The 13,739-nt window shown below is 37.7% G+C and overlaps 1 protein-coding gene across 5 annotated transcripts; it reads right to left on the bottom strand.

Moving 5' to 3' along the window:
• Positions 1 to 2,496: 2,496 nt before the first annotated feature.
• IGPD (imidazoleglycerol-phosphate dehydratase) lies at positions 2,497 to 11,538 on the bottom strand. Of its 5 annotated transcripts, none has more exons than XM_089137839.1 (8): positions 11,279 to 11,538; positions 10,992 to 11,122; positions 10,763 to 10,867; positions 10,539 to 10,631; positions 7,776 to 7,850; positions 4,463 to 4,525; positions 3,154 to 3,263; positions 2,497 to 2,758 (listed from the first exon to the last, which is right to left on the bottom strand). In XM_089137839.1, exons 1-8 carry the CDS (start codon positions 11,496 to 11,498, stop codon positions 2,668 to 2,670), a joined length of 888 nt encoding a protein of 295 aa, XP_088993965.1. In that variant the 5' UTR covers positions 11,499 to 11,538; the 3' UTR covers positions 2,497 to 2,667. The 5 variants fall into 5 exon arrangements, with proteins under 5 accessions (XP_088993965.1, XP_088993973.1, XP_088993988.1 ...); XM_089137847.1 differs by having other exon boundaries at positions 10,992 to 11,116; XM_089137862.1 differs by having other exon boundaries at positions 2,497 to 2,571; positions 11,279 to 11,537.
• Between the last annotated feature and the right edge of the window lie 2,201 nt (positions 11,539 to 13,739).

The raw sequence follows: 13,739 nt of genomic DNA, 5'->3' as shown, positions 1-13,739 counted from the left end.
TTACTAAACTTATTTTTAAGTTTTCAAATTTACAAATTGTACCCTTCTGAATCAGGGCACTCATTCAGTCCAATTGAATTCAGGTGCATGAGAGGGAAGATTTGATGTTGTGTATTTGTCTAGAATGGGTTGAACCTTCTTGGGGTAATAGCAATGTTGGGTTCGATCATCATCATCAGCGGATGGAGAACGATTCGAAGACGGGTAAGAGTATGGATTGCAGCGTTGTGGCAACCTCAAGTTCGTCCGGAGGGCGTGATAGCGATGGTGAAGTCAGAGATGATGATAATGATCGAACCCAACTTTTCTTATTCATCGGCGTTGATTACCTTAGGTTCCTCTTCCTAATCAGCCAAAGCCATGCTACCAGACATCAACATGGATTCTATCGTTTTACGCCTCCATGTGATTTCCAACCTTCGAGGAAACCAACACGACGATCCAATTTTGCCGTTCGAAACCACTTAAGTTTGAAACTCCGGTGAAGGACATGGTCGGTCCCAAGGAAGAAGAGTATTTGACTGAATGAGTTCATTGATTTAGAAGGCTAGAATTTGAAAATTTGAAAACTTAAAAATAAGTTTAGTAAAATAAAAATCTTATATTTACAATTAAACCTATCACTTTTGAATCTAAACTGTTCAATCCAAAATGGATTACATGGCAAAAATCCCACTTTTGGCAGCTGTCGGGAGCCGCCGGCCACAAAATTAAAATCCGTCTTTCCCTAGGTCCTAGGGCAATGGCAAGGTTTGCCCCTTAAGGATGCGACTTGAAAAGACAACGCCTTCGACGAGTCCGGATCAGCTATCCGTCGGGGGAGCACAATGGCTTTACCACCATAAATACAGGGGGACCCGGGGGTTGGGTGATGGGATCTTTTTTTTAATTTTTTATTTTATTTTTTACTTTTGGGTCTCACAGGATTTGTGGTGGTAAAGTCGTTGGGGGAGCTCCCTTGACGGGGTGATGATCCGGATTCGCCTTCGACAGAAGTACCCTTCTTTGAACCTTGAGGACAAGGTTCTCTTTCTAGGCAACGGTAATGTAACAACCATGGGACCCATCAATGCTGATTCAAATGCCATGGTGCCAGTTGGAGATGTTTGTTAGCCACGTCGTTCAACTCGCAGAGGGAAACATCAGAATTCTTGAAAGATTATGCTCGGTGAAGATGTAACTGAAAGTGGTGGAGCATGTGCTACAATATTCCTGTTGTTATTTAGTTAGTTCCATTTGTTGAGATGTAGATCCATCTAGTAGATTCTGTAGTTCCTATATAAACTCCATAGAGGTAGGAACATGGCATCAATGAAGTTAACAACTTCCCCTGCAACCTCGTCCCTCCTTTTCTCCTTCTTCTAGTTTCTCCTCCCTTTCCTCTTGTCTCTTGAGTGATCGTTGCATGAAGCCAAGTAATTAGACAACCAGAATCAGTGTTCCAAGGTGAGAAGCAGGGGAAGAAGGTTTGTTAAGGTAAAATGCCCACGCCCTAAGAGATATCATCAAATCCTGTACAGTAACAGTGGTCCTTGGTTGGTCTAATGGACCTCTCTGGTTCTTTCCTATATAGGTTTTCAGAGTGATGTGGGCTGACATATGATGGTTGCAAAGGTTACCATCAAAGAGAATCCCAGATGATGTATTTATGTTTTCATAAGGATTCCAACATTAGGATCTGAGGAAGGAGGTGGCATGTGAAGAGAAATCTCAATCGTTGGCATATCTTTTTATTGAAACTCAGGAGAACATGTCTACAGTGTCGTCGACAATAGTCCCTTTTGTGCTATCAGTTCTAGCTTTCTTCGCTACATCATGGGCTGTGTAAATTACTTGTACTATTGTTCTGAAAAACCAATGTGGAAAACTCATGGCCAAGGTTACCCTTTTTGATGCGTCAACCAACCAATTTTCTCACCTCCTTTGGATGTTAAGAATTCTACTATGAAAATCTGGTGAAGAAAGCTCCGATTAGTCCTGTTTGGGATCCTCGTGCATTGGCTTGTTACGAACCCGCCTGCAAATTCAAGGTACATTCCTGCTGAGATAGGTTGACGATCATACATAATCACTGGTATCCATCCCAGAGTGATAATGCTCAGATGAACCGGAATAGGGAGATTCAAGTAAAATGAAGCATTTGATGAAGGTGCCGTGTAGATGGGAAACTGACGATAAAGGTGGGATGTAGACACGGTTTCTTCTCATCTAGATTGTGCTTGATTTATTTGGACAATGCTTTCATTCTCAGAATTCTGCATGTAAGTAGCTGTGACTATGGCTAGAAAACATTTCATAATTGGTCAATCTCTTTACTTTGAATCCAATTCTCTGTGCATAAAGAATGTACCATTATTTCTACCCAAAAAAAAAAAAATGCACCATATATATGTTATGCACCATACAATAGTTTACTCTTAGGTTCGAATTTATCCCTCTCTGATTTGGAACAATCCATCATTTGACGAGGAGACGGGTGCTTTTGATTGCAAATACCTCAAAATTTTTTCTAAGCTTCCATATTACGAATTGGTCTAGCAACATCAGGAACGTAACAAGACGCCCTTTGAGCTGTAACAAGAGGAAACAAATATTATACAGACAAGAAAGTGGAAAATTCAGGTTTTCAATTCATCAAAAAAAAAATAAAAATTCAGGCTTTCAGCTTCAAATAACACCATTTATTATCCATTCGCAGCAGTATGTCAGGGAACTGTGAGATATCGAAAGCTGATGTACTTTCAGAAACCCCGAGGAACTGGCTAAGAAAATGACGTCTAGTTAGGTTTGAGAAATGACTCCATCATGAGAGAAGTCTATAAATGTAATGCATTTGCTGTCTCAGATTGAAATCACAATGCGGATATTAGTGGATATTTTGGACATAATAAGGAACAGAAGCTGGTGAGAAAGCAGATGGCCAATGAATAATTGTGGAGTTTTGAAAATTAGGCAACAGTCAGTTGCTGGAAATGTGGAGTTAGAGTTGGCATTCCAATAAAGAACCGATAGTGCGAATTACTGTTTGCATATTCCATCTAAGAAAACAATACATTTGATTTGCTGAATAAAAGAATTTTGGTAGAAAATCATTGGCATTTGAAGTAATGCTACTTTTAACAGAAATTCATAATAAAGTAATCCAAAACAGACCTTGGTACAGAGTTGCGACGCCGTGGGTCATACTCTGTTGCTTGACGAAGAGCTCTAGCAAAAGCTTTGAATGTTGCTTCAATAATATGATGAGAATTTCTCCCGGCAAGCTGCATCCAGAAGATAAAGCTTTTGTTAAACTTAAAAGGTTCATCAGTCATTCATCCAGTCGCTACACACCCATGGCAGAAACCCTTCCCACCCACCTACACAACGCCAACAACTTCCATTTGGTCATGACAGATAATAGGAACCTCCAATCTGAACAAAGATTGAATTACTGGACTAACAAGGATGAACACTTCAATAAAAAATAAAGAGATGATCTGGTTATAAGGGTGCCAATCACCCCTACATAAGCACTTGAAAACAACTGATGCCTCCACTTACATTTCACCTCTGATTTATTCCCCACCAACAGTCGGTTATGGTAACTGTTACTCTCTTTCCTCCATGTGTCATAATCCTAGGTCCCTATCACAGACCAGATGAGGTACAAATTTTGTGGACTGATGGATCCTGAAGCCACCTTTGCATGTCAACTTCCACTCCTACAGGAGTTTGCCATGTGGAACAACAAAGCTTCAAAAACCCTGGACTATGGGAGAGTGCCAAAGGCATGCATGAACATTTGGACATACATGAGGAGGGTGCTAGACTGACTTTGAGTATGATATTTGATGTGGCAAAATCCACACCATATGACCTCTCTATCCAATGGTTGGACTATCACATCAGCAGCCAATAGTGGGCAGAGGGAATGCGTTCCTAATATGGGGCTTGGAGGAATGGTTTCATTTATGGAGGAAGATTTTAATGAGGTTCGGTATGCCAGCAAACACCTCCAATAGACGGGGGTGACAAAAGTATCCCAACACTAGGCTCTGTAAAAACAGTATGATTTGATGGCCTTAATAAACCCAATGTATGGATCTCCCTGAGATGCTTTGAGTGTCGTTCCATCAGAAGCTATTTCTATGCATAGATCCACACTAAAGATCACAGGAAACACTGTTTACCTTTAGGTCTATATTCTGTTTGCAATTAATGAGTTAAACTTATCAAAAATCAAAAAGATAATTCCCCCTAACCAGTTTAAAGAGCATGCTAGAATTTATTTATTTATTTTTTTTTTTTGGGGGGGGGGGGGGGGGGATAACATCTGGAGACTTCTATGATGCATAAGAAGACCAACCTCACCCAAAATCAACACCAGCATTGTAGTAATACTTTGACATGTGAGATGATAGGGGCACATGAGTGGCATTGTCATTACTTGAAAAATAACAAGAAGCCAGAACACCATTACCTGCCGGATGTGGAGCGTCATACCAGAAGTATTCACAATGGACTGGAAAAAGTGCTCCACTAGCTAAACAAATCGAAGTATCCACAACACAGGATCAGTATAATCATCCATAAGTAGAGACTCAACAGAAAAGCAAACCAAGAGCTAGACGAAACAGGATCTCAGAGTCATTGAAACACATGGACAAGCATGCTGCTGTTTTGCCTCTAATAACCACTTCTAAGAGAGAAATTTGATTCGAACAGCCTTCAGAAGAAAAGCCACTTTTTATACGGAAGTTAGTTTTTAAGTCTCAAAAGATCAAAAAGAAGCAATAGGATGGGTTGCTCTCTGTAAATTTTCAATTTTAGGGTTGATAAATATAATTGCCCTTTAGAAAAATGAAACCTGCACCAAGTTTTTCAAAAGCTTTTGCAGTGACAGGGCACCATTAGGTTCAATTGCATAATATTTTTTTTTTTGGGTATGAATAAATAAGTTCATTACCAACAAAGAGAAAGTACAATAGCACAGAGGACAACGCCCCAGTAACTGGAGCCACAGGGTTCAACAAGAAAGCAACCAAAGAGGCAACCAAAGTTAGGCAACCACCTAAGAGCACAATAGCAAGCAAACTAGTCATACAAAAAGCCTATTTTTTAGATTCTTTTTCTTTTTCTTCTTATTTTGCGGCAACGTAAAATCAACAATGAAATCTTCGCTGATTTGGTGTTGCCCATAGTGGAGTGGATGCTCCTTCTACAACCCTCATGATTGCAGACCGACAAAGGGTTAGGGATGATGTCCTCGATTTGGCCGGAAGGGGGGAGAGGGGATAGTGGAATGGGTTGGAGAGAAAGGCGGGTGGGAGAAGTGGGGGTAGGGACCAGAGGACAAATGGGTCTAGATGGTTGGCATGCAAGGGGGGAGGAGGGGTTGGGTTGATAGGAGGGCTGGGCCAAAAGCAACCAGAAGGGGGAAAGAACAAGGGCCTGGACTGGGTGGAAATCCCCCTGCTAGAGGGAGTTGGGCCTAACACTGGTGGGGATGGGTCAGGCCCATCAGGGGAAGATGCAAAAAGGTGGAGAGAAGGATTCGGGGTTAAGTGGGATAAATGAGCAAAAGGAGTGGGCTCGTTAGGAGGGAAATGTAATCAGGGGATGGGGGTCCAAGATGGGGCAAGAAGGGGAGGAGGGACGAGAGAGAGTGGAGGGTTGACTGCAAATTGCAGATGATGGTGGGGCAGTGAACAAGGGGAAGAGGGAACTAGTGGAAGGGGTGGCGTCAGTGGTGTCAGGGGCAGGGATGGCAGCAAAGGCAGCAGGAATCCTGGCCTGAGTTGCAGCTGGATTCCTGGTCTGAAACGCAGTGGAATTAGCGGCCGGGAAGCAGAGTAAGTGGCAGGGTTAGCAGGGTGGTCCAACTGATCTCGAGCCAGATTGCGACCTACCAGAGCGCTCCATGGAGCAATGGCTAGTCACCGCTGTCGATACCGATAGACTGAGGGAGCAGAAGCAGTGACGGTGGGATTCCCCAAGAATTCTTTGGTAGGAACACCCACCAGAGAAATGGCCGGACGACACTGAAGGGGCTGAAGCTGTGACAGCAGAGGCTTGGACAGAGGAAGTTGCAGGGGCTGCAATAGTGGGCGCTTGGCAAAATAGCAAAGGTTGCGATGGTTGCAGCAGGCTCGGTAGCTGCAGTGGTGGCGAGTTCAACAGAGACTTGTTCTAGGGCGTCGATCAGAGACATCGGAATAGCAGCAGCATGGATCTCCATTTGCTCATCTGGAAGGGGAAGAGGGGGACCCTGGAAAAGAGCCGGAGTTGCAGTGGTGGTGACGTTAGGTGGAGGCTTCATGGCAGAGACACAAAAGATCCTCGTTTGTGTAAGGATTCTTTCCGTTGCAAACAAAAGGGAGAAGGCAGGTGCTAACTTGCTTCAGGTGGGATGGGCAAAACAGATGGTTTAGCAGAGGAGATCGCGGGAGGAAGGTAGCTAGACCAGAGGGGACCGGCGAGGGGGACGAAGAGAAGCAAAGGCGGAGGGAAGAGAAAGGGACGAAGAAGAAGAAGGCAAGAGGAGGAGCATGGTGAAAGGGGAATTGCCTGCTCCCCTTCTTCTCGAATTGCCCCCAGAAATGGTTGGGCCGGCTTTATCTTAATTCTTATTGAGTAGCTGTTTTCCTGGAATAGGTTAAACTGTGGTTTGATTGCCCTTTTTGGCCTGATGATGGTATGTGCCATCTCCGGAATTGTAGTGTTTGTGAATGTTCAGAAAATGTGATTCCAGAAACATTTAAGAAGTCCCTCCGCCAAGAGCTATCATTGGAAAATCTGGTATGCCAAGAGGAAAAGCCACACCTCAATTGCATACAGTTAGTTATGCATATGCCTCAAAATAAATATACAAGGGAAAGAAGGAAGTAGACAAGGTCAAAAGATTTTTACTAAGTGATAAACTAAGATTTATCTTTTGAGGACATGGTCAGAAGTCACAGAAGTCCATAAAGAAACGACCAACTTAAGAAATCAATATCCATAGTCAGCACAACCAAATAGGAAGTCTATTTCTTTGGTAGGTTAAAATAGAAACAAAGAGCAAAAACAATAGGTTGTGTTTAAAATCTAGAATTTAAAGAGGCATGGCTTTTATATTAAATTGTAATCTCAGACACAAAACTAACTGACGTTTAATGCATGCAACACAGAGATGCCGAGGACAGTGGAGCATCCCAGCTCAACTCAGGCTTCGTGCCAACTAAAGGGTGTTAGGTTACTATTACACTCTTTCTCCAATCAATTTTATTCAGTGACATACTGGTTATCTGTCAAGTTAGCATGTCTTCCCTGAACATCAATTGTCTCCATTCATGTCCATACCACCTCAAATCATTTTCTCTTGATTAATCAATTAGTTCAATCCTTCTCTAGTTTTTTCCCTTAACACCACCCTTCATCTACAGTAAGTTTGTTTCTATGTTGTTTTTTTACTTCCCCAACATTTTTCATTTCAGCTACACAAAGTCTGTTATATGTTAGATGATTCCCCCCCACTACCCTTCGCCCACACACCTGCACCCCACCTCCACCCCTACCTTCCCAACCCCCCCTCTCTGGCGGAAGCTGAAAAATATAAAATTGAAAAAGAGAGCACACGTTTTACTGAAGCTAATAGATTAAATATATGCTATACATCAATGATGATATGCACATAGCCTATCAATATGAAAAGAACAATGGCAGAACATTAGATATATGCTACCTAACACCTACATTTTTGGAGTGCTGAGCAGAATAAACTAGCTCATAAGGAAAACAATAACATAAATTACCTGGGTGTCATATGTTCCAACTCTTTCAGTGGGTATTTGTAAATCATAACTCAGATGAGGTCGCCCAGATAAATCCTGAATCACAAATTTTGCCAACAAGCAAACTACAGTAAGTGGATATTGCAGTACACAGAGAAGGCAGCTTTGATCCATCTCATAAACCTAGTTGGTCGATTCTAGGTCATGTTAGGATGGTTAATACCAAGCAGATCAAAACCCTATGTAAGTTTTGGTTTGTGCATTTCCTGATGCAATACGATTCAATCCATTCAACCTGTCACATAACTGATTCCACCCGAATTTTCACTATAGGGTTAGAAATTTACTAACACAGTGTATTCAGGTCAAGGTTGTTGCTCAATTGCAACTTCCTGCCACAGTTAAGGATCCAGGATGATGTTCAGTAAGAGATTATTGTACAAAAGATGAATTGACTGTGGCTTTTGAAAGACTGTAATTTTAAAGGAGAGAAAGATGTGAGCTACTACAATAACCAGAAAAATAAACATTAGGCATAAAGAAGTCACTTAGACAACATACATAATTCCATAGAATGATGAGACTAATATATATGCTGGTGATATCTTCTTCCTTCTGTTATGGATTCATTAACTTTCTGAGCTTATAAAAAGCTCTCATTTTTTTTAATGAAAATCGAATGCAGGTTCTCCTGGTTGGCCTTGGACTTGTACTGCAAGGCAGGCAGCTCAGGTACAGCTCAACTTTCTGGGCATATTGTTGAACTAATACCATCGGTTCATCACTGGATACTGACAGATCACAGATCTTTCGAAGAAACCCATGGCATCGGACAGACAAACAAGTGTATCCGTGGATTTCATTGCAAGCTTGCCTAAGGTTGACAATGCTCTAGGCACACATCAATTTTCTGCCTAGAAGCCCTAGACACCTATGTGACTCAAGTCAACTCAGCCTTATCAAACCTTTTCCTCCAATCAGCTTAGTCAAAGCCATGTTTGTTATTAGTCCTGAGTCAGAAGACTCAGAATGTCTATCCTCTCCACTTTCTTAACAGTCATTTTGGGCCTGTCACTTGCTCTCTTAGCTCTCTAAATCTGAATCAAATCACCCTTTATACTGGAAAACTTAAGGGCCTCAGTTGCACATAGCCATGCCATCTCAAATTTCTCTATGCTTACCAAGTATTTACCCATGAGAATCTCACCATTGTGGACATGATCACTGCAAAGTCCTCCACGAAGACTGGGCATCCTACATTAGCTCTAAATTGTCTGTCCATTATTTTATCTTTTATTGTCTTCCAACTAAACCATCTGCCACAATTCAACTTCTGTGTATGCATCCCAACAGGCAGTTCCATTCATCATTTTTTGTCACATAACTGTCCCATAGAGCTTTCGTTTGAGTTCTAAAGAAATACGTCAACCACACAACACTTCAAACACACCTCCCCACTTCATCCAGCCTATTCTAATTGAACAAAAGGGCATACTCAGTGTACTAGGTTCCCATCACCATGGGGGCTGGAGAGCATCATCATGTATGCTGCCTTATTTCTCTTTCTTTCTTCATGAAATCCCTACAATTTTCATTTCGTATTGACTCCCTATAACAACTTTTCACCACCCCCACTTTAAGTTCTATTTCTACTATAGTTCCAAACCATAAACTCTGTTTTTGTTCAACTTTGAAGTTGGTGATTCCAACTTTTTATTATCCTTGATTTTGTATCATACACCAAAAGAATTATCAGTGAAAAGCATAAACCAGGGATCTTGAATTTCTCTTAATGCAAACTATCTAGTATCTACCCTACCCAAAAAATTCTTACACTAGTTACTACAGCATTATATGTATCTTTGACTATGTTCATAGTTACTGAATAAAAATTTATTTCCTAAAACTTGCTAAGTTAGTTCTCCAGGGACTCAGTGGAGATCCTTCTTGCATTCTTTAAATCATTCCTTTAGTCTCTTCAGAAAAACTAGTTTCTATGGTTGATCTTTCTAGTATAAAATCAAATTGATCATCTGACATATTAGTTTCTCATCTAAAGCAGGTTTCAATTTCTCTCTCCCATAATTTCGTATATGGCTAAAAGATTGTGTTCCTTTATTATTATTGTTATTATATTGAGTAAATAACAAACCTAGTTGTACCTTCCACATATCAATTTAAGGGTTCAAACTGGTAAAAAATTCTCTCTATTTCAAAAACATCAGACAACTGAAATACAAGGGGAATACTCCAATATATGATGGGCCGTATCATTGAAAATGAACATAGAACTGCATATGCTGTTTGTGGCTAGTCCAAGTAGCAACCTACATATCCAATGGTTAGAATGGCAAAATCAACCTAGCTTAAAACTATGGCTGGAGGAAAGAAAGGCTATTTCCACTTTCTGTGGGAGTGCTTTTCCAATATCTGTGCAAATTAATTGTTTAAGAATCTACAAATAAAGAACATTCAATCATACTAAGCACTTCGTGAACACTAAAATATATTAATCATTTCATGTAAATTATGATCAAAATGCCTGCATGCATAATGCACATTAGGTGAAGAATAATATTTCTGATCGATTACCCCAAAAAAAAAAAGAAGAATAATGTTTCTGATCATCAGAGTAGTTCAGCTTACACTGATCCGACATTACAATAATCTCACGAAGTTTATTTTCATGCCAAATTGTAACTCCTACAAATTCCAGCATAAATGCACAATCTGTATCACAATACCACTAATATCATTGCTAAATATAAATCTACAATCATATACCAGTGAAACATTTATTAGAGCTTCGTCAAGTGGAGCCGAAAAGTCTCCAAACCGGTTAATCCCTTTCCTGTCCCCAAGCGCCTGAAGCAGTGACTATAAGATCAAAAGTAAAGGAAATGGTAAAGTAGTGTGAGTCAGAACCATGAACAACCGATTTTAAAGGAAGAAGTCCATGAAGACAATAACATAATTGAGCATTCGATTAGAAAGAGTCAGAAGATCACAGTTCCAATTGCAAGAGCAACATCTTCATTCGTGTGATGATCATCAATGTGAATGTCACCAGAAGCCCTCACATGTACATCAAATAACCCATGTGATGCAAGTTGCTGCAAGAATGATACAGATATTAGGCGCTGAATAGTTCTCAAAGAGCTACGGTATACCTGAAGAACTTCCTCACTTCCCAAACTACAAGAATTAAAATTAAAGGTGTAAGTCCAAAATACTCACATCCAACATATGATCCAGGAAAGGAATGCTAGTACTGCTGTCAGCAATTCCCGAACCATCTAAATTTAGTTTCACGAATACATTGGTTTCTTTAGTCACCCTTTTGACCTCTCCGATTCGACCTACTAATGCTAAAAGCAATCAACTTCATGGACGTCATAAAGCCGAAAGCAGCAAACTATGAAATTCGGACGAAAAAGAACTCGAAAATCCAAAAAATTAGTATGACATTGATGCCCAAAGACGTTCCCCAGCAAAGAGGGGAAAAAAAACTGTGGTCGAGTTACCTGTCTCAGGAATTGGTGTCACCGGCGAGCCATTTTCTCCAGTTCCAGAGGCACGACAGACTGTCGTCTGAACTTCCATAAATCTCAGCTTCTGCGGCTGTGTGGAGAATTGCAGGCGATTCGGGAGAACAATCGCAGGGAAATCCCCAAACCGAACCCTAGATTTAAGTGCCTGACACGAAGGACATCTAGCGAGAGCGGAGTGAGAGAGGAGCTCCATTTGGGAGATGATTCGCAGTGGAATCGAGTTTTGAGAAAAATGTCTTCCGCGCTCACGGGCAGTTAGAGGGCTAACAGTCGTGACACGTGTCCAAATAAAATGGGAATCACTATTCCATTGTTTTTAGGTTTTTTTTTCTGGTTGAAACTTTTTAGGGTATTTTTGGGGGCGAGGCTCATGTAGGAAGCTAGTACACGAGTCAAATAAAATGTGAAATTCACATTACGGTTTTTTTTTTATATCATATTATTATTATTATTATTAATTATTATTTATTTATTTATTATATAAAAGTATGTACTCTTTTTTTGGTAAATTTTTTCTTTGATTATTGTATTTCTCATTTTTATTCAAATATCATATTTTGTTCATTAATTTTCTTATTATTTTTTTTATTTTTACTTACAAATGGTTGATACTTTTGTAATTTTTCATTTCTTTCATTTATAAATTAAATTAAAATTAGAAAAGAGAATTTCCTCTTATTGATTTCGTTCTCTTATATCATCCTTGATAAAGAAATTTTTATTCAAATTAGATATTATACAAAATAACACATAAATATTAATTACTTTAAATCCAACGCAATTGAATCTCTAATAAATTTTTTTATTAAATTTCACTATCTTTTTTATCAATCCATCTAATCTCTAATATTCTACTAAATAATATCAAATTCTATCATACAATATTATACTATTTGAATATAGTTTGAGATAGGAATCTTGAGATTCTTTAAGATATATTATTTTCTTAATAAATAATGAAATAGAGTACAATTTGGTAAATTCTTAAAAGGTAATTAAAAAATTAAAAAAATAAAATCCCCCTCTCCAATTTTAACCGAAAAAAATTATTTTTTTAATATAATTTTATATTTATAGAAACCAAAATTTCTTATTTAGGGTTCAATTATTTTTATTTTTAAGAAATAAGGTCTTATGGATTTATCTCATTCTCCAATCTGAGTTTTGCTTTTTTTTTCCTTAAATTAGAAATTATCACAATATTCTTGATAGATTAGTTGCCTTTTAAAAAAACTCTCCTAATTTTATTAAATTATTTCTATCTAAAAATAAACAATAAATAATAATAATAATAATAATTTAAAATCTTTTCTTAAATTTGAATCTTTCAATTTCTATATTCATTTTTTTTCTATCATAATCTATTCATCTCTCTAAAACTTTCTTACTGTTGACCAAAGAACTTCATTTCGTTTTACTTATTCTTTGTATTTTTTTAAATAATAATATAATATGAGTTGAGATACGAATCTTAATATTTTGTAAGATATATATATTTAGTTAATAAAATAATAAAATACCGAACAATTGGGTAATTTTTTTAAAAGACAATATAAAAAAATAAACAAACATAAAATTGTATCCAAAAGAACATCTAAGCATTAGAATGATATGAATGAAATATCAACTTTATTGTTATTTAGGTTAAGCAATACCATTAAGAATAGAATATATGGTTTTATAAAAATCAATTATTATTTTGAAATTCATAGATAAATTACTGTTTAGTATGATGATGGTCTTCTTATCTATTATTTTCAAATTTGTATTTCAATATTTTTCTTTCATTTTTCTCTCATATATAGTTGCACGTGCATTTGCGTCCTCTTATCAAATTAAATTTATACCACAACAATTTCAATATAATTTTACTCGACAATTGCAAATTTGTAATTTTATTCAACTAATTTATATAATAATACTTTATAGTTCTTTTTTCTATTTTAGTTAAATTTCAAACTTATAATTCATAATAAAAAAGAATAGGCTAGAAGCACCTAATATATATATATATATATATTGAAATACGTTACATTTTGTAATTGAAGAATTTGGAAAATCATTAAACTAATTAAAAATAAATAGTATAATTTAATTCATATTGTTATGACATTAGAAATAAAAACTTTACTTGAGATTTTCTTCTTATATGTTGGTAGTATTTCAATTTCCTCCACTATGTCAATCATATTCTTCATAAAAATATAAATTGAAAATCATTCTGTTGAATTATAATTAAATGCATAGAATAACGCAAACGTTTTGATTATTAATGTGATTTTTGTATGATTATTTATTATTCTCAATCATGCATAATCTATTTCTTAATTTTTTTTTAACAGACATCTCAAAACATTTTGCAAAAATGATGGACACTCCAAAAAAATATTAACTTGACAAAGACAACCAAGATGTCTCTTAATTTTTCACAATG

Source organism: Hakea prostrata, chromosome 1 (assembly GCF_041222555.1).
Source record: "Hakea prostrata isolate BN-2017 chromosome 1, UWA_Hpros_2, whole genome shotgun sequence".
Lineage (NCBI taxonomy): Eukaryota > Viridiplantae > Streptophyta > Magnoliopsida > Proteales > Proteaceae > Hakea > Hakea prostrata.
Note: the sequence above shows the minus strand (reverse complement) of the source record. Positions and strands in the feature narration are given on the sequence as shown.